Here is a 20,275-nt window from a genome sequence, read left to right as displayed (position 1 = left end):
CTGGAAGGAAGACTCTTCCTTGAAACATTTCTTGCTATCTGCCTGTAGCTATTGGGATAGTTCGGGAAATCCACAGGGACAGTTCAAGTCACCTTTGTCCTCTACTTTCTGTTGCATTCTCAGCCTTGTTCTCTTTTCAGAAACTGCTTGGTAACTATTATATAGCTGAAGAAGAGCATTCTGACCTCTGCCCTGGGACTTCCTGGATCCTCCCCTTCTTGTAAATACAAGGGCAGAGCTGGCATCCCGGGGAGCCAGGAAGCAGTGAGCCCAGGAGTCTCGGCCAGTCCTGCCTGCCCACCAGGAGGATGAAGGTCTCCGTGGCTCTCCTCTCCTGCCTCATGCTTGTTGCTGCCCTTGGATCCCAGGCCCAGGTTACAAATGGTGAGTCCAGGGAGCTTTCTCCCAGGCGACCAGGTCCATGGTAACTCAGGCTCTGGGACAGAGACACATTGTGACTACTCTCCAGCCCAGACATGGTTGTGGAACTTATTTAAAAACCACCAGCAGAGTGTAGACCTGGCTCTGTCTGCAGCCTTTGGACCCTTGGAGGGGGAAATGTATACACGTGACTGGTCCCATTTGGGGCCAGTTATTTCCCTTTTCACAGCAAAAATTATCTGATTCTTTCTCTTAGCTGATATTTTAGCTGGAACAAAAGAACTGTAATTAAATTGTAAATTTGCAAAAAGAATCATAGAAGTTTACAGTGCTAGAACTGCTATCTACCATCTGGTGTAAAATTGTGATTTGGGAGAGGAAAAGGAACCAGCTAGGTAAGTGACTCACCCATGATCACTGTCTCATTTGTTCCTGTGGAATCTTAATTTGTGGCAGTGAATGTCAACACAAAGAGGCCAATGACATTGCAAAAAGAATGTATTATTTACATTTCCCAAGAGAAGGAGGTACACTGTGCCACACAGGGCCCCAAGGGAAGCATCCAGGGCAGGAGTCACAATCAGGAGAGAAGGGACGACCTATGCCAGAACCTTTATTGGGGTTTCCAGGGGGAAAGCAAGGCAGCCCAGAGCATAGGGTTTAGGGCTAGGTAGTCTGAATAAGCCTTTCAGGCTTTGGGATATAGGGATAGTCTCTAGTTGTCTAGTACTCGTCCTTAGGATGACTTAGAACCACGGAAATACTGGCTTGGTGTGTGAGAGTTAGCAAAGGAGGTGGCTGGGCACATGGGCTCAGGATTTGTTGATTTGTATATGAAAGGTCTAAACCCTTTGCTATCTCTATGCATTGGTTAGCCCTGCAACGGGCAGTCTCTCCCCAGCTGTCAAGACTTTTTTTTTTTTTTTTTCTTTTTGAGACGAAGTTTTGCTCTGTCTCCCAGGCTGGAGTGCAGTGGCAAGATCTCGGATCACTGCAACCTCCACCTCCCAGGTTCAGTTGATTATCCTTCCTCAGCCTATGAAGTAGTTGGGATTAAGGCACGCACCACCAAGCCCAGCTGATTTTTGTCTTTTTTTTTAGTAGAGACGGGGTTTCGCCTTGTTGGCCAGACTAGTCTTGAACTCCCGGCCTCAGGTGATCTGCCCAGCTCGGCTTCCCAAAGTGTTGGGATTACAGGTGTGAGCCATCGTGCCTGACCACTGTAAAGATATTTTTTTTCTTTTTTTTTTGAGACGGAGTCTCGCTCTGTCGCCCAGGCTGAAGTGCAGTGGCGCAATCTCAGCTCACTGCAAGCTCCGCCTCCCGTTTTCACGCCGTTCTCCTTCCTCAGCCTCCCGAGTAGCTGGGACTACAGGCACCCGCCACCACGCCTGGCTAATTTTTTGTATTTTTAGTAGAGAGAGGGTTTCACCATTTTAGCCAGGATGGTCTCAATCTCCTGACCTTGTGATCCACCCACCTTGGCCTCCCAAAGTTCTGGGATTACAGGCTTGAGCCCCCACACCTGGCCGCATTTTTCTATTTAGCATAATACAGGTATGCAATCCCTTATCAAAATCCTATCAGGCTAGATGTATTTTGGAATACAGAATTTCTCTGGTTTTCAAAAGGTAATACAAGCTAGGCATGGTGGCTCACCTATAATCCCAGCACTTTGGGAGGCTGAGCCAGGAAAATTGCTTGACCCCAGGAGTTCAAGACCAGCCTGGGCATCATAGCAAGACCTCATCACTACAAAAAGTTAAACTATTGGCTAGGGATTGTGGCTCACACCTGTAATCCCACCTTCTCAGGAGGCTGAGGCAAGAGGATCACTTGAGCCCAGGACCTCGAGGCTGCAGTGAGTTATGATCATACCACTGTGCCCCAGCCTGGGTGACAGAACAAGACCCTGTCTCAATTAAAAAAAAAAAAAAAAAAAAAAGTAATACATACCTAGATGGCACTTATCCTTGGTGGGGCCAAGGAAGACTGTTTCAGTCAAACACAGCAATCTTTCTACAGCAAACATATGAATATTTCTGCTAACTGGGATGAATAAAGACCATAATAGACTCACTTCACTTAAGGGAATACTGTGCCACCATATGCGCTGATAAAACCTTTCAGTTTTCAGAGCCCTATAATAAAAAAATATTCCAGAAATGTGTAGAGAGACTTGTAGACTGTGTCACATCATGTAGATATTCCATTAACTGAACCGTGTTAGGTTCAGTTGCTTTTAGTATTTCAGAGTCAATACAAAGTTTTCATGTCTACATTTTCAAAAGGTCCCTGAAAAGTCTCAGGGCCCTAAAGGAATAAATGGGCCAGGAGGCAGGCCTAGAACCCAGACAGGTGGTGGTGGTCCAGCTTCAGAGCCTTTCTGCCTCAGGAGGGGGATGAGCAATGGGGTGGGTGGAGATGCTGAAACATACTGCTGCCACCCAGTGATTTCCTTCCCGGTCCTGTTTCTTCCAGATGCAGAGACAGAGTTCATGTCAAAGCTTCTACTGAAAAATCCAGTAGTTCTGAGCAGTAAGTGATCAGATACAGCATATACTTAAAAGCAGCCAGCAGGTGCAGGTCTGCACTATGGAATCCATTGTCCCTGTTTACAGAACAGGAGGAGAATGAGAGGGTCCTGAGGGTGGTGAACATCTCCAAGGAAGATCAAGATGGGCTAGGGGGACCCCCTCCATAAATGCTTTCTCTGTTCCCCTCTGGCTGCCCCAAGAGCCTGCTCCTTTGGAGAAGAAGGTGCTCTCTGGTGTCTGCAGGTGTCTGCAGATGCCTTCCCCTTCTGGGGGAAATGTTCCTGGTCCTGCTGTGGCCCACCCTGTGCCTCAGACACACCGCACAACCCTGGGGAGGGTCTGAAGCAGGGAGATGCCAGCAAATGCTGGCCGCGGAGGGGAAACATGTCTTCCGGGGCTTATGCCTTCTCATCCTGCACAGCGCTTTCGAGGAGAAAGATTGGCCCTCAAATGACCCTTTCTCTTGTTGCAGGCTTTCACCTTGCTACTGACTGCTGCATCTCCTACATCTCACAAAGCATCCCGTGTTCACTCATGAAAAGTTATTTTGAAACGAGCAGTGAGTGCTCCAAGCCGGGTGTCATGTAAGTGCCAAGCTCACCAACCACGTGTTGGGGAAGAAGCAGCCCACAGCGTCTTGCAGGGAGGACCCGATGGATGGGCGTCCATTGGGTTCCACCCTCTGGATCCTGCCAGGTACGGGGCAGCTGTGTCCTTACTGGGATCCTGCAGGGCATCAGGGATGAGACACTCCCAGTGGAGAGGAGATAGGGGAGGAAGAAGAAAGCAGGCACAAGGCTGCCCAAGGACACTTCCATAAGTCATTAAGGAGTCCCACAGGCTGAGAGGGTCTCAAGAGGACACTGTCCCTGAGCTGCCATCAGCAGAGAAAGGAAAAAACAAGCTGTGTTGACTGGGAAATCTGAGGAGCAGGGAGGATGGGGCCCCCTGTCTCCCTCTGCTTGGGAGAAAGTTTGTAATCTTTCTCTCCCTTATTCCCCAGCTTCCTCACCAAGAAGGGGCGACAAGTCTGTGCCAAACCCAGTGATCCGGGAGTTCAGAATTGCATGAAAAAGCTGAAGTCCTAACCAATATAATAATAAAGAGACAAAAGAGGCCAGCCAACCACCTCCAACACCTCCTGTGAGTTTCTTGGCCTGAATTACTTTAAATATATATATATTGTTGTGTCTGGTAATGGAAGTCATGCATCTAATAAAGAGTATTCAATTTTTAACTTTGCTTGAGTTTTAAGAGGAAATAAACTAATGTAAAACTGAAGAAACTGCTAAGCCCCAACAGGATTAAATACAAATTCACTTTATATCTCATCTTCTCCTTTCTACTGAAATAACTAATCTTCAAAGGCTTGGTTACAATTTCAAGAAAGCTTCTTTTACTCCATCATTTGCCCAGTTCACACCATTTTCTAGTGTACTTAACATTTGATCCATTATAATCCCATAACAATTCTTATTTTTTCCCACGATTTCCTTTTGATATTTTTCTATTAACCAAAAGAGAAATACTTTTTGTTTCCTTATCATTCCATATTTGCACTTGCATATTTACCCCATCTGTTTCATGGTAACTACTTCATTCTTTGAGACAGTCTCCAAGGACCTTCTAACTTCCTATTCCAACTTGCAGAAATGCTTTCTAGACCTGCCAAAATAATAATAATAATAATAATAATAATAATAATAATAATAATAATGTCATACTGGGATTTCTTCTTATTACACACCTGAGTTCTTTCCACCATGACAGGCAGCCCACAACTTCCTCTTCCTCTTCCTTCCTTCCTAAAATGGTTTATTTTTCATTTTGCTAGAATATCCTTGAACTGCCTTCTGCTTTAAAAGATGACAAAGGCAAACACTCTCCTTTGCTCCATATGTGCCAGGGCAGGCGTCCCCAACTCAGGCTTGGCCAATCTATGCTCCCTTCCAGAGATCTGAGCCTGGAACAAGTGTTGCAGAGAAGCAGAAAAAGAGAGGACTCCATCCAGGTGACACTGGTGGTGGCAACAGCTTCCAGATTCTGGAAGCAGCAGTGCCAGCACACATACCCCATGACCAGTGCTGGAGGGCAGCAATGCTAACCACAATGCCCAGCAGCAGTGACAGCATTCACACCAGTTGACTCTTGTGGCATGAGTTTGGATGTGGCATTGGAGCTGGTCTCTCTAGGATTCGATCTCCGCCTCCCAAGTTCAAGCAATTCTCCTGCCTCAGCCTCCCTAGTAGCTGGGATTACAGGTGCCCGCCACCACACCCGGCTAATTTCTGTATTTTTAGTAGAGACAGGGTTTCGCCATGTTGGCCAGGCTGGTCTTGAACTCCTAACCTCAGATGATCTACCCACCTTGGCCTCCCAAAGTACTGGGATTACAGGCATGAACCACTGCACTCAGCCTCTACCTAGTTTCCAAGTCTTCCTGACACTACCCAAAATCTTTTCAGTAAAGTCCTTTTTGCTTAATCAACCAGAGTCAGTTTCTATTGCTTTCCAACAAAAAACTCCAACTGATATGAACAATAAACTTTCTGGGACTTTGAAGGTCTAAAAACTTTGTTCTTAAAGTTTGAAAATGGTTCAACTGAATATGAAAGTTCATGTTGAAAATAATTTTCTCTCAGAACAATGTAGACATTCTTCAATTGTCTTCTAGCATCTCAGACAGGGCCAAAATTCCAAAGCCAGTTGATCTCTTATTCCTTAGTAAGAAAAAAAAAAATTTTAGACCCTCTGGGAATTTTTAGAATATTTTTCTTTTTCTATTTTCTTTATTTTTATAATTTCAACTTTTATTTTGGATTCAGGGGTTACATGTGCAGGTTTGTTACCTGGGTATATTGCATGAAGTCTGGGGTACAGCTGATCCCATCACCCAGGTACTGAGCATAGTACCCAATAGTTTTTCAACCCTTGCCCCCTTCTCTCCCTCCCTCCTCTAGTAGTCCCCAGTGTCTATTGTTGCCATCTTTATGTCCGAGTGTAACCAGTGTTTAGCTCCCACTTATAAGTGAAAACTTGCAGCATTTGGTTTTCTGTTCCTGCATTAATTCAGTTAAGATAATGGCCTCCAACTTTATCCATGTTGCTCCAAAGGACATGATTTCATTCTTTTTATGGCTACCTAGGAAGTGCCTCATGGTGTATCTGTACCACATTTTTGTATCCAATCCACATTGACGGGTACCTAGGTTGATTCCATGTCTTTGCTACTGTGAATAGTGCTCTGATGAACATACGAAGTCATGTGTCTTTTTTTGTACAATGATTTATATTAGTATATACCCAGTAATGGGATTGCTGGGTTGAATGGTAGTTTGGTTTTAAGTTATTGAAGAAATCACCAAACTGCTTTTCACAGTGGCTGAATGAATTTACATTCCCACCAACAGTGTATATCTGTTCCGTTTTTCTCTGCAGCCTCATCGGCATGTTATTTTTTTGACTTTTTACTAATAGCTATTCTGACTGGTGTGAGACGGTAACTCATTTTGGGTTTGATTTGCATTTCTCTGATGATTAGTGATGTTGAGCATTTTTTCATGTGTTTGTTGCCTGCTTATATGTCTTCTTTTGAGGAATGTATGTTCATGTCTTTTGCCCATTTTTTAATGGAGTTATTTGTTTTTGGCTGTTCAATTGTTTAAGGCACTTATAGATTCTGGATATTAGACCTTTGTTGGATGCATAGTTTGCAAATATTTTTTCCCATTCTGTAGGTTTTCCGTTTACTCTGTTGATGAGTTTCTTTTGCTGTACAGAAGCTCTTGAGTTTAACTGAGCACTTGTCAATTTTTGTTTTTACTGCAATTGCTTTTGGGGATTTAGTCATAATTTATTTGCCAAGGCCAATGTCCAGAATGGTGTTTCCTAGGTTTTCTTCTAAGATTCTTATCGTTTGAGGTCTTATATTTGAATTTTGAATCCATCTTGAGTTATTTTGTGTATAAGGTGAAAAATAGGGGTCCAGTTTCATTCTTATGCACATGGCTAGCCAGCTATCCCAGGACCATTTATTGAACAGGGAAATCCTTACCCCTTTGCTTATTTTTGTTGACTCTGTCAAAGATCAGATGACTGTAGGTGTGCAGCTTTATTTCTGGATTTTCTATTCTGTTCTACTGGTCTATGAATCTGTTTTTGTACCAATACCATGCTGTTTTGTTTACTGTAGCCTCATAGTGTACTTTGAAATCTGGTAATATGATGCCTCTAGGTTTGCTCTTTTTGTTTAGGATTGATTTGGCTATTTGGGCTCTTTTTATTGGTTCCATATGAATTTTAGAATAGTTTTTCTAGTTCTACGAAAAATGACATTGGTAGTTTGAGAGAAACAGCATTGAATCTGGAGATTGCCTGGACAATATGGCCATTATAATGATATTGATTCTTCCAGTCCGTGAGCATGGAATATTTTTCCATTTGTTCATGTCATATATGATTTCTTTCAGCAGTGTTTTATAATTTTCATTGTAGAGATCTTTCACCTCCTTGGTTACATGTATTCCTGGGTGTGTGTGTGTGTGTGTGTGTGTGTGTGTGTGTGTGGCTATTGTAAATGAGATTGCATTCTTGATTTGGCACTCAGCTTGAATGTTATTGGTATATAAAAATGCTACGGGTTTTTGCACATTGATTTTGTATCCTGAAGCTTTACTGAAGTTGTTTATCAGTTCCAGGAGCCTTTCGGCAGAGGCTTTAGGATTTTCATATCATTGGTGATGTTGTCAGCTTAATGTCTGGCAGACAGAGTAAGGGGATAGGGATGGGGGTAGGTTTTCTTGTCCTTGACCAGCAGTTATCCAGGGCACTGTCCAATTCTCTCTCTGGCCCACTGTCCTCTCCAAGAGGTTCCCACAGCAAATATCTCTTTTTATTTTGAGAACTGTGCTTGTAGCTTTATCCTGGGGCAAATGCCCTACCTGACTATCCTGAATGGGAACTAGCAAGGTCATGGCGTATTCACTCAACCTGAATGTCTTCTCCCAGTACCCACTGACTCTGATCGTCACATTATCCAGGATTCTGCTGGGAAAATCCTCTTTTGTCTATGATCTTCTCCTTCACCTATATGAGGATACGTGTTTTTTTCAGCCTTCTTGTGATCTGCCATCAAGCTGACCCATGTTCTTTTTTTTTTTTCTCTCTCTCTCTTTTTTTTTTTTTTTTTTTTTTGAGATGGAGTCTTGCTCTGTTGCCCAGGCTGAAGTGTAGTGGTGTGATCTCAGTTCACTGTAACCTCCACCTCTCGAGTTCAAGCAATTCTCCCGCCTCAGCCTCCTGAGTAGCTGGGATTACAGGTGCCTGCCACCACGCCCAGTTAATTTTTGTAGTTTTTATAGAGGGGTTTCACCATGTTGGCCAGACTGGTCTCAAACTCCCGACCTCAAGTGACCTACATGCCTCGGCCTCCCAAAGTGCTGGGATTACAGGTGTGAGCCACCACGCCGACCCCATGGTCTTTATATAGAGCAGAAATGTCTCACTTTATGGTAGACCAATGTCATCTTTTCTGACTCCTTACTGCTACTATGAATTCTATTTATTTTTATATTTCTTCTGTCATTTCAACAGGATTTACAGAGATGAAAAAGACAAACACAGATGCTCAGAGTTCTGGCTTACTTTGCTTGTTCGTTTTGTTTATTGAGACAGGGTCTCACTCTGTCACCCAGTCTGGAGTGCAGTGGCACAGTCTTGGCTCACTCGCCTTTACTCAACCTCCTGGGTTCAAGTGATTCTCTCAACTCAGTCCCATGAGTAGCTGGGACTACAGGCGTGTGCCACCCCACACCCAGCTAGTTTTGTTTATTTTTTGTAGAGACACAGTCTCACTTGTTGCCCAGGCTGGTCTTGAACTCCTGGGCTCAAGTAATCCTCCTGCCTCGGCTTCCCAAAGTATTGGTATTACAGATGTGAGCCACCACACCTGGCCTCTGGCATACATGTTGATCCAGTTATGATCTTTTATGTTGCTCTCACTGCTCCACTGAATGCTGTTGAATTCAGAAGCTTTGAGTTGAAAGCAGCTCACTGGTACCTAAATATATGACTAGGGGATGGCAATCAAGAAGCTTCTGGATTCTCCATGGAGATTTTGTCTCAGAGTCTTAGAAGAAAATTTAAATGGTCCTAGACCTAAGTAGGATTCATGTGGTTTCACTGGTTTCTCTCTGACAGGTCAAGTTTTTAGCTTAAAAGGATGAAATGAGGAGGGAGAGCGTCTGGGCAGTGTGGATGCCAAAGGGTCACTTATGAAGGTGTTGGGTCATGACAATGGCAACTCAACAGAAATGAGGGATAAAAACCAAGACTTCCCTTTTTTTTTTTTTTTTTTCCTCCTCTGTCACGTAGGCTGGAGCGCAGGGGCGCAATCTCGGCTCACTGCAACCTCCACCTCCTGGGTTCAAGTGATTCGCCTGCCTCAACCTCCTGAGTAGCTGGGATTACAGGGACCCACCCCCACGGCAAGCAGATTTTTTTATTTTTAGTAGAGACAGGGTTTTTCCATGCTGGCTGGGCTGGTCTCAAACTCCTGACCTCAAATGATCTGCCTGCCTCAGCCTCCCAAAGTTCTGGGATTATAGGCGTGAGCCACCCACCAGACCCAGCCCAGGATTTTCCATTCTAACCAAGCATCTAGCCACTCACAGAAGGTCTTTGAGGTCTTGGAGGGGACAAAAACATGTTATGTGCAGGTTAATTGCATAATACATACTCTGCTCTCACAATTCCTCAGAAACAGCATGTTCTTTTTTGCTTCCTTGCTTTGTGTGGTTCCCTCTGCCAGGCATGCCCTCCTGTCAACTCTGCCCAGCAAAACTCAACCCAACCTTAATGGCTTAGATTAGATGCTACCATAAAACTTTCCCCCTTCATCCCAGCCAGAAGGACCCACCTCCATTTCTCTGGAATCTTGAAGCGTATTTATTGCCATTCAAAAAGATTATTATTAAGTGGCTACTTGAGGTTATGCATCGTGCTAGGCACGAGGAAAACCATGAAAACCAAACAAAGTAGACTATTGCCCTTCAAGAAAATGTCAGTCCAGGGCCGGGCACTGTAGCTCACGCCTGTAATCCTAGCACTTTGGGAGGCCGTGGTGGGCAGATCACCTGAGGTCAGGAGGTCAAGATCAGCCTGGCCAACATGGTGAAACCCCTTCTCTACTAAAAATACAAAAAGTAACCAGGCGTGGTGGTGCGCAACTGTAATCCCGCTACTCGGGAGGCTGAGGCAGGAGACTTGCTTGAACCCGGAAGGCGGAGTTTGCAGTGAGCGAGATCATGCCACTGCACTCCAACCTGGGTGACAGAGTAAAACTCTGTCTCAAAAAAAAAAAGTCAGTTTATAGAGAAGACTGAAAATAAGAATAAGAATGATGCTTGGGTGCAAAAGTCATACCTAATTCATTGCTAAGTCTCCAAACTTTTATGCAACATTGGAGCAAAAAGAGGAGGATATTTATACTAGAGGCAACCAGCCTGGGACTCAAGTCTCCCCAGGCCCTAGTTGGACTGCCCAGGGACTGAAGAGACCAACATAATATTGAAACACAGCATTTAGAAAGCTGTGTGATATCCGCATGTTCTCACTCATAGGTGGGAACTGAACAATGAGATCACTTGGACTCGGGAAGGGGAACATCACACACTGGGGCCTATCACGGGGAGGGGGGAGGGGGAAGGGATTGCATTGGGAGTTATACCTGATGTAAATGACGAGTTGATGGGTGCTGATGAGTTGATGGGTGCAGCACACCAACATGGCACAAGTATACATATGTAACAAACCTGCACGTTATGCACATGTACCCTAGAACTTAAAGTATAATTAAAAAAATAATAAATAAATAAATAAATAAATAAATAAATAAATAAATAAAAGGACAACCAAAAAAAAAAAAAAAGAAAGCTGTGTGATAGATAGGGCTTCTGAAACTTTAGCATGCATAAAAGTCACCAGGAAGGCTTGTGAAAACACAGACTGTGGGCTCCCACCCGCAGAAATCTGGTTCAGTAGGACAGGGGTAAGACCAAAGAATCAGCATGTTTAACAAGTTTCCAGGTAATGCTGATGCTACAGAATGCAGTGGAAATTTGAAGAGAACTTTTGTAACTTCACCAGTGTTTGCAGTATTCTAAAAGGCACATATTTCTTTAGTAATCAAAAAATAAAAGAGTTGAAAACTGCATCTTCATTGTCTTTTCAAGGATGTGTAACAAAATGGGCCAGTTCTTCACTTGTGTTAATATTTGATTTTTTTTATGATGAAGCTCATCAAAGCTGTTTAATTATAAAATAAATACAAAATTGGAAAAAGTTTTAAACATGGCTAGTCTGATAATCAATTTGGAATTTTTAAAGGTAAAAATCTTGAGCTGGGCTCAGTGGCTCATGCCTATAATCCCAGCACTTTTGGAGGCCTAAGTGGGCAGGTCCCCTGAGGCCAGGAGTTTGAGACTAGCCTGGCCAACATGGCAAAAACCTCCTCTCTAGTAAAAATGAAAAAATAAGCCAAGTGTGGTGGTGTGCACTTGTAGTCCCAGTTACTTGGTAGGCTGAGGTGGAAGGATCACTTGAGCCCAGGAGGTTGAGGCTGCAGTGAGCCGAGATCACACCACTGTACTCCAGCCTGGAGTGACAGAGTGAGACCCTGTCACAAAAAAAAAGAAAAAAGAAAAAAAAGGAAAAATATTGGAAATTGTACAAAATAGTTAGAAAAAAAAGTGCATAGAAGTCATTTTAAAAATCTAAATAGAGGGCTGGGCATGGTGGCTTATGCCTGTAATCCTAGCACTTTGGGAAGCCAGGAGTTCAAGACCAGCCTGGCCAATAAGGTGAAATCCCGTCTCTACTAAAATACAAAAACCAGCCAGGTGTGGTGGCAGGTGCCTATAATCCCAACTACTCGGGAGGCTGAGGCAGAAGAATCACTTGAACATGGAAGGCAGAGGTTGTGGTGAGCCGAGATCATACCACTGCACTCCAGTCTGGGCGACAAAGCAAAACTCCATCTCAAAGAAAAAAAAAAAAAAATCTAAATAGAGCTTCACAGAAATCATCAAGACATAAAATAGGAAATAGAAACATCCATATTTTTATTCTTTTTAGAACCAGAGACAAGATTTAAAAGTAATATAACTCATCCCCTCAACTGAGGGCTCAACCAGGGCCAGTGCAGAGAAGATGATGCACATGGTTGAGGCCAGTGGGACCAGAGGCCAGAATACAGCCAGCGTGGCCAGGAGATTTGTTACATACAGGGAACTCAGCAAATAAGTACATACATTGAAGTTAATGGGAGCAGGAGTCCCTATTGTTAGAGAAGGGAGGGAAACACAGAAACGGGCAAGACTGAAATAACTCTGTGGCGTTGACTTGGAATTGGACATAGTGGTATAAACTTTTGTTTATTCACGTAGCTAGAAAGAGGATATAGAAATTGCTAATAATAGGCTGGACGCAGTGGCTCACGCCTGTAATCCCAGCACTTCGGGAGGCCAAGGCTGGTGGATCACCTAAGGTCAGGAGTTCAAGACCAGCCTGGCCAACATAGTGAAACCCCATCTCTAAAACTACAAATATTACTTGGGCGTGGTGACCTGCACCTGTAGTCCCGGCTACTCGGGAGGGTGAGGCAGGAGGATCACTTGAACCCCCGAGGCAGAGATTGCAGTGAGCCGAGATTGCACCACTTCACTCCTGGGAAACAGAGTGATACTCCTTCTCAAAAAAAAAAAAAAAAAGAAATTGCTAATAATATATGAAATAGATATACTTGAAATAGACATAAATTTAAGTACATACTTATACATATATGCTTACATATATTTCCAAGTTCTAGCTACTGAAAGCCCAGACCTAAAAGTGATGCCATTCTCATAGCAATGAACACAACAAGCACTCAGATTTTGGTTTCTCAAAATCATTTTTTAGTGAAAGAAACTGAGACTCATGGAAGAAATGGCTAATTCCAGAGCTGGGCCAAGGAAAGTACAAAATTATTCTGGAACATCTATTTGTGCCAAAAAGTAAGAAAACAAGAGTAAAGAATAAACCCTAGAACTTTCTAGGAAAGGGAAACACCAGATCACCACAAATGAAAGTTTCAGAAGAAACATATTTTTGGCCAGGCACAGTGGCTCAAGCCTGTAATCATAGCACTTTGGGAGGCCGAGGTGGGCAGATCACGAGGTCAGGAGATCGAGACCATCCTGGCTAACATGGTGAAACCCCGTCTCTACTAAAAATACAAAAAAATTAGCCAGGTGTGGTGGCAGGCGCCTGTAGTCCCAGCTACTCAAGAGGTTGAGGCAGGAGAATGGCATGAACCTGGGAGGTGGAGCTTGCAGTGAGCCGAGATCGTGCCACTGCACTCTAGCCTGGGCGACAGAGCGAGATTCCGTCTCAAAAAAAAAAAAAAGAAAAAAAAAGAAACATGTTTTTATATAACATTGTAGAATTCTATACACAATAAAAATATCAATCAAGTATGAGGGCTAAATAATGACCTCTTCAGACAAGCATGAACTCAGAAGGTTTATGTCCTACAGATCCTTCCTGTACTATTCAGTTTTTAAACTCAATATATATATGTGTTGCTTTGAAAAACATTTTTAAATATTTTTAAAATAGGGTCTTCATATTCAACAGGGGGCAATGGGAGGACATTTAAGGTTTCTAATTATGTTGCTACCAAATTTCATTCATCTGGTTGTATTGCAATTCTCCTTTACTTTTTTTTAGTCCCTCTTTGAGTTCTGAGACTTCTGGGATCATGGTCATCTTCATTCCCTGCCTCCAAGCATAGCCCAGGACTTGGCATATGATACTGTGTCAAAGAAGTGATATGGTCACAAAACCTATTCCTTTTTCCTCCTGGGCATACAGATGATGTATATTTTCCATCCCTTTGTCATTATGGTGGAGCCAGGTTACTTGATGCTGGCCATGGAATGTGGGTGAAAGTAATTTGTACCATTTTCAGAACTAATCCACAAAAATCTCCCAATCCTCCTCTGCCTCTCCCTTTTTGTATCAAGCTTGGAGGCCTTGTGCTGAAAACGGTGGCATCCAAGATAGAAACAGGCCTGGTTCCTGAATGAGTACATGGAAGATCCCAACACACACGCCATCATCCCACTACTGACCCACACTGGACTGTAACATGAGCAAGAAATAAACTTTTATTTAATTAGTCTGCTGGATTGTTTATGATAGCAGTTGGCATATACAGACTAATGTAGGTGGGAACTCAATACTTGCTGGAAGAGTACAGACACTTCCTGTAAGGCTCCTAGAAACAGCATGGCAGGTTGGCTAGTCTCCACAAAACAAGAAGCAAGCATTATTTCTTTCCGACTCACTCTGCCCATAAACAACTTGCTTCCTGAGATTGTTCCTGATAACAACTGTTATCATTTAACTTGAAGGGTTTACATAATGTTGTTATTGATGATAAGAAATATAGAAAATTTCTGGCCAGGTGCGGTGGCTCAAGCCTGTAATCCCCGCACTTTGGGAGGCCAAGGTGGGTGGATCACGAGGTCAGGAGATTGAGACCATCCTGGCTAACCCAGTGAAACCCCGTCTCTACTAAAAAATACAAAAAACTAGCCGGGTGAGGTGGCGGATGCCTGTAGTCCCAGCTACTCGGGAGGCTGAGGCAGGAGAATGGTGTAAACCTGGGAGGCGGAGCTTGTGTGAGCTGAGATCTGGCCACTGCACTCCAGCCTGGGCAACAGAGCGAGACTCCGTCTCAAAAAAAAAAAAGAAATATAGAAAATTTCTAATCAATGACTGTCTCCACAACTAACCATGAGATTTCAGCCATTTCCTATAAGATGCACATATGTAGCCCTGGCTCAATGTGTTTATTCATCCTTCTTTTAAAATATGTATTCATAAGCACCTGGTATACACTAGATTCTGTGTGAATGGGCAAAGGCAAACAATAGATATTCTCCGTCCTGATGATTCAGATGAGGAGAGGAGATTAAATAGCCATCTAACCACATCAACAAGCAGAATGGGGGATGTGCCCCCAAGAACAGCATGGCGAGGGCACTAAGCTGAAAGCCTGCAGAGATGAGATTTGTCCTGCAGCCAAATCACTGTGTGAATGTGAGCAAGTTACTGGCCCTTTTTGATTCCCAGCTTCCATTCAGTAAAAGGCCAGTTTAGACGAATCAAATGGCAAAAACATAGCATGCAAGCTGCACTGCAACAGAAACTGCACGTCGGTCACAGCATAGCTTCCCAATGTGCCTGGACATGGCCTCAGAATTATTTCCAACACAGAGCTCCAGTGCCATTCCCCTACTAATCAATGAAATCTACTAGCTATCCCTGAATTAGACATTTTCTAACGTTCCCACCAAGCTTCTCTGTAGCGAAAGTCAGAGAAACCAGAAGGTCCCCAAGAGATCCACTATCTGATCTCAGAAAGGACTAAGACTAAAGGCTTTGTAGAGAACCCATAAGCTTTTGCAGAGCTCCGTTGGGAGTCTCATGTTTCTTTATGGCATAATGGATAAAAATACAGACCTGGAAGCCAGACCTCCTGAGACTGAACCCCAGTTCCATTTACCAATTGTCCAAAGCTTAGGCTTTGATTCTGAGCCTGTTTCTTCAACTGCTATTCTAAAGGTTAAATAGGCCAATATTCATAAAGCATCTGGGACAGTGGCTTGTGTGTATAGCAACTGTTATGTAAATGAATTATCTACTGAGCACCACAGCACTTCTGCACCCCATGGTGTGGTGACCAGGGTGGAGATGAGACTAAGAACTGCAGGTTCTGCTTACGAGTTTAAGTTAGCATTTCCCAGTGTTGACCAATGAGACCAGACTCGGAGGAGTCCAGGCCTCATTCCACTACCCCAAACACCCTCTAGTCTCTAGATGAACAGATCCTGACTCTCCAGGTTCCACGTGGCCTGTTCTAAGGCCTGAGATGCAATTAGATCCAGGACACATCCAGCCTTGAGATCTTTTGCTAAGTCGGAGACAGTGCCCCCAGCCCTGTGCTCATGTTCATGCCTAGGGAAAGGCTTATATCAACAGAGCTGAACTTCTTCCCACTGGGGATGGAAGACCATTTCCTCCCTTAAGCCTGGGCTCTCTCTGCTTCCTTCACACCACTGTCAACAAATGTACAGGATATGAAATCTCTGAGGCATCGCTGCTTTCCTACTTCCCTTCCAAATCTCAGCTCCCTTACTTTAAAAACTATTTGGCCTCAATGATCATTTCTCAACAATTCCTCACCGCAGGAGCCTCAGAAGCCCCCATCAAGCCAGCTCTCCTCCTGCAACAGCTTCCCACAGCATGAAGGTCTCCTTGGTTGCCATTTCCTTCTTCCTGCTCATCACTATCGCCCTAGGGACCAAGACTGAATCCTCCTCTCGTGACTGCAATGCCTTGTCTTCCTTCCAACCTAGTCCCTGCAGGGAAATGAGCAGGAGTGAGGTTGGGCTCAGGGGGGAGACCAGGAGCAGAGACTCGAAAAGGAGGGCTGGTATCTTCTTGAAATTGTGTGTATAGCAACCATTATATAAATGAATTATCTACTGAGTACCACAGTACTTTACCCCATGGTGTGGTGAGCAGGATGGAGATGAGACTTAGGACTGTAGGTTCTGCTTAAGAGTTTAAGTTAGGATCTCCCAGCCTTGACCAATGAGATCCGACTTGGGAGACTCCAGGCCTCATTCCACTACCCCAAATGCCCTCTAGTCTCCAGATAAACAGATCCTGAATCTCCAGGCCTCACGTGGCCTTGATCTCTTATCACTGCCCCCCAGGACCAGTCCCCCCTTGCCCTCAAGGACATGGAATGAGGCCAGCCTGCCTCTCTACTCCCTCAATTTCTCTGTCTTTGCCACTAAGCAAGAGTGGCTCACCCCATGTGGGGGATATTTCCTCAGGGAGATTAGGAGCAGTCTCTTGAGCCTCTCAAGGGCATTTTTCTATTGGCCTCCTGAGGTTTGGGCCCAGCTGCTTCCAGCGTCACCTATGCCCAGTGAGTGCAGCATTGCTTGGGTATAGGCTGGGGGGAAACATGACAGTATGGGATCCCTCCTAGGCCCCCTTTTCTCAGCTGATTTCTTAGAATAAGCTGCCTTTGGAGACAACCAAAACTATTTATCACTCTTCCATTTTATCTACTCTTCTTTTCAGAAACTGGGGGGAAACAGAAGGTTGTTAAAATACAGCTAAAGTTGGTGGGTATGTGCACAGTTTGACTTGCCCTCTCCGATGTCATTTTTCAGCTCAGAGGAACAAGGTGGGAAAGTATAGGAGCTCTGAGTGGGTCTCAGGAAACAGGGGTCCCCTTATGCCGTTCTTTGGATAGTGAGGATGCTGCCTGGAATGGAGCTGGAAAACAGGACCAGCCCTTTCCACCCAGGCATCTGGCCACCCTCAGTGACCTCTGAGGCCATTGCGATGCACACCCAAGTTTCCATTCAGCAGGGTCACATAACATGCACACACCTGATTTCTCCACTCCATAACCACAACATGCGCCTGTTTGTACAGCGCTCTTGGCCTGCAATGTCCTTCCTGCTACCTCTATAATTCAAGCTTGGGGTGACTGCTGTCACCTCCTTGCTTCTACTATAAGAGCCATGAAACTTCTCAATCAGAAAATAGATGAAAAATCACCTAATCCGGTGATTTTTAAAACTTTTTAGACCAGAAAACCTTTTCTTCAAGCAAAATCTTCCACAGAGGCCCAATATGTAAAACAAACAAACAAACAAAAAAAATGGATTGAGTAGGGTACAAGACACCACTCTTAAATGCAGCGGGGCCTCCACAATAGTCCCTGAGGCCCCCAGAGCTCCAGGGAGCTCAGTGTAAAAACCACTGATCCAGTCCAAGGGCCTCATTTACAGAGGAGCAGAGGAGGGAACAGGGGGAAAGTAAAATGGCCACAGTACAAAGGAAGCACAGGCAAGGTTAGGTTAGGATTTGGGTGTCCTAACTCTGTGGCCATTGTCCTTGGGGCTTGCTGTGGGCATCCTGCTCTCTCTGCAACTTGTTGGTTCAGTGGGGACATGGGCAGGGTGGAGCACTAGGAGGGGCGGGTCTGCATTCCCAAATGGCGTGTCCCCAAGTCCCTATTGGGATTTCTTCCAAATATTCCTCCTATTTGGAGCATCTTTCCCAAATAAGGCATGAGGACTGCATGACATTGGCCAAGTCCCTAGCCTTCTCTGCCAGACGGCCCCCAGAGATGCTGTGAGAAGATCTGAGCGTGCTGCTCTTCAACCCCGGAGTTGAAAGTCATCCGCCAGTCTTTCCAAGAGGGGTTGAAGGAAAGGAGGGAGGGTGATTGCTGATGAGGGAGGAGGAAAAGAGGAGCCCGGGAGTACTACAGAGAAGAAGAAGAGAAGATGAGAAAAGCCTACTCTCCCCTCCAAGTTCTGCGGGGCTGTTTCCTCCTTCCTTCCCTCCTCCATGCCCTCGGCTTGCAGGACCAGCCAATGGTATGGCCTTTAACATAGGGCCCCTCCTCAGCATCCAATGCTCTCTCCTCAGGGGGACCTTGCCAACGTCAGAGTGCTGCCTCACCTACACTACCCACAAGATCCTGCGTCAGAGGATTATGGATTATTATGAGACCAACAGCCAGTGTTCCAAGCCCAGAATTGTGTAGGTGGCACACACACATCACACTGTGAGGAGAGCAAGCCAGCAGGGCCTCCTCGAGGGAGGCAGGGAGTGGTAGTGGAATGGGGACCCCCAGTGTACCTCGCAGGTGTGACTACACGGGAAGACGCAGCTGACAGGCAACCCGGGTGCTTTCTGGCTGGAGCCTGCAGGAGCCATGGGGAAGCTGACCCCATGGATCGGGGGAGGTGACAGAAAAGGGAGAAGAAGGCAAGAGGGCACTTCCTCGGGGGGACACAGAGACCAGATGGGTCTAGGGGTCCTAGGGACCGAAGAGCATGTCTCAGAGAGGAGACAGGCCCTAAGTGGCCTCTACCGAAGAAAGGAGAAGCAGTCTAGGTCAGGTGGGGAATTTAGGAGGCAGGGAGGATGGGCTCTCTCTTCCGGCCACTGGGCCCCTTGGTTTGTGATCCTTCTCCCTCTTGCTCCACAGCTGCATCACCAAAAGGGGCCATTCCATCTGCACCAACCCCAGGGACAAGTGGGTCCAGGACTATATCAAGCACATGGAGGAGAACTGAGTGACCCAGAGAGGGTGGAGAAGGCACAGCTCAGAGACCTAAAGGGAAGATGCCAAGACCCCCTTCCTCCACCCTCTCCTAACTCTCAGCCCCAGCCACCCTCTGGGAGCTTCCCTGCCTTGAATTAAAGACCACTTATGCCCTTCCCTGGCCTCATTCCTTTCTACTGGATTTACTCATTGGTCACGCACTGAGGACACCAGGGAGTCCAGCCCGGGTATGGCACCCTCGGCATCAAGCCTCACTCTGCAGAAGTTTCACTGGAGCCTGGTACAAAAAAATAGGTCAAGCCTGCAATGCGGGTAGTGAGAAGCAGAAAGTGAGAAAGAAAAGCAGCGTAAAGACTGTCTCCTCCTCAACAACAATACCAGACCCCGTTTTCTTAATGCTTTCTCTACTGCAAGCACTCTGCTAGGCAGTCTGTATGCATTATCTTATTTAAGCTTCATGACAAGTGTAAAAGCTAAGAATCGTCATTTGATGTTATAGGTAACACTTCATAAAGGGCTCTCTATAGCAGTCAAACTCCATAGTCCTTTTTTCCGTGCTGTTTCCAAGGTCTTTCTTCACTGCTGTCTGGAATAGGAGTGATTCATGAAGACATTTTACCTAATCTCTCCCCTTCGCTTACATACACCAGATTATACTATATTGTTTTACTAACAGCCTTCAAGGTGGAAAAGGGTCCAGAGGCACCTGAAGAGAGAAGAGGCTGTGGGGCAGGTCCAGCCAGAGCCCAGGCCAGAGGGGCTGAAGCTGGAGCCCTAGAGCACAGACGCAGGTTGTCACGTGCACAGAGTTGGAGTGTCCCCTGCTGGTCATGGTTGGCCACGGGGGCACCTAGGAGGGATCAGCGGGCTGGCTACACCTAAAAACCGGTCCAAAGTCCAAGGTCCAAAGAGATAAATAAAAACACTGACAAAAAAGTCAAATGGTCCAGCAACAAATGGGGACCCAAGGATCAGGCACACTGGTTTTTTTTTTGGAGTATTAGCATAAGCTGTGACATGAAAAAGTGTGAGGTCAATCATGTGGCCTTGGACTGGGAGGGGGCATATCCTTCTCAGAGGCAACTAAGCCCTACCCTTGCCTCAGTCTGGGCTCTGTAATCCTGCTTTGTGCTCATTCTCCCCAAGA

General features: G+C 45.2%; 2 protein-coding genes across 4 annotated transcripts; both read left to right on the top strand.

The window, feature by feature from the left end:
• Positions 1-298: 298 nt before the first annotated feature.
• On the top strand, positions 299-14,117 carry LOC105485112 (C-C motif chemokine 15). Of its 2 annotated transcripts, XR_011615632.1 has the most exons (5): positions 299-384; positions 2,863-2,919; positions 3,391-3,502; positions 3,922-4,061; positions 13,982-14,117. XR_011615632.1 is itself a non-coding variant. In XM_011747308.3 (4 exons), the coding sequence occupies exons 1-4, from the start codon at positions 309-311 to the stop codon at positions 4,004-4,006; spliced, it is 330 nt and encodes a 109-aa protein (XP_011745610.2). In that variant the 5' UTR covers positions 299-308; the 3' UTR covers positions 4,007-4,155. The 2 variants fall into 2 exon arrangements, 1 of the variants encoding a protein (XP_011745610.2); XM_011747308.3 differs by lacking the exon at positions 13,982-14,117 and having other exon boundaries at positions 3,922-4,155.
• A 646-nt stretch (positions 14,118-14,763) lies between these two features.
• Positions 14,764-20,026, top strand: LOC105485111 (C-C motif chemokine ligand 14). Of its 2 annotated transcripts, XM_011747306.3 has the most exons (4): positions 14,764-16,347; positions 17,121-17,172; positions 18,486-18,599; positions 19,051-20,026. In XM_011747306.3, the coding sequence occupies exons 1-4, from the start codon at positions 16,269-16,271 to the stop codon at positions 19,136-19,138; spliced, it is 333 nt and encodes a 110-aa protein (XP_011745608.2). In that variant the 5' UTR covers positions 14,764-16,268; the 3' UTR covers positions 19,139-20,026. The 2 variants fall into 2 exon arrangements, with proteins under 2 accessions (XP_011745608.2, XP_070938859.1); XM_071082758.1 differs by lacking the exons at positions 14,764-16,347; positions 17,121-17,172 and having other exon boundaries at positions 18,049-18,599; positions 19,051-20,016.
• Positions 20,027-20,275: the final 249 nt, after the last annotated feature.

The sequence above is a fragment of the Macaca nemestrina genome, chromosome 17, assembly GCF_043159975.1.
Source record: "Macaca nemestrina isolate mMacNem1 chromosome 17, mMacNem.hap1, whole genome shotgun sequence".
In the NCBI taxonomy this organism is placed as follows: domain Eukaryota; kingdom Metazoa; phylum Chordata; class Mammalia; order Primates; family Cercopithecidae; genus Macaca; species Macaca nemestrina.
This window is presented reverse-complemented; position numbering and strand designations above follow the sequence as displayed.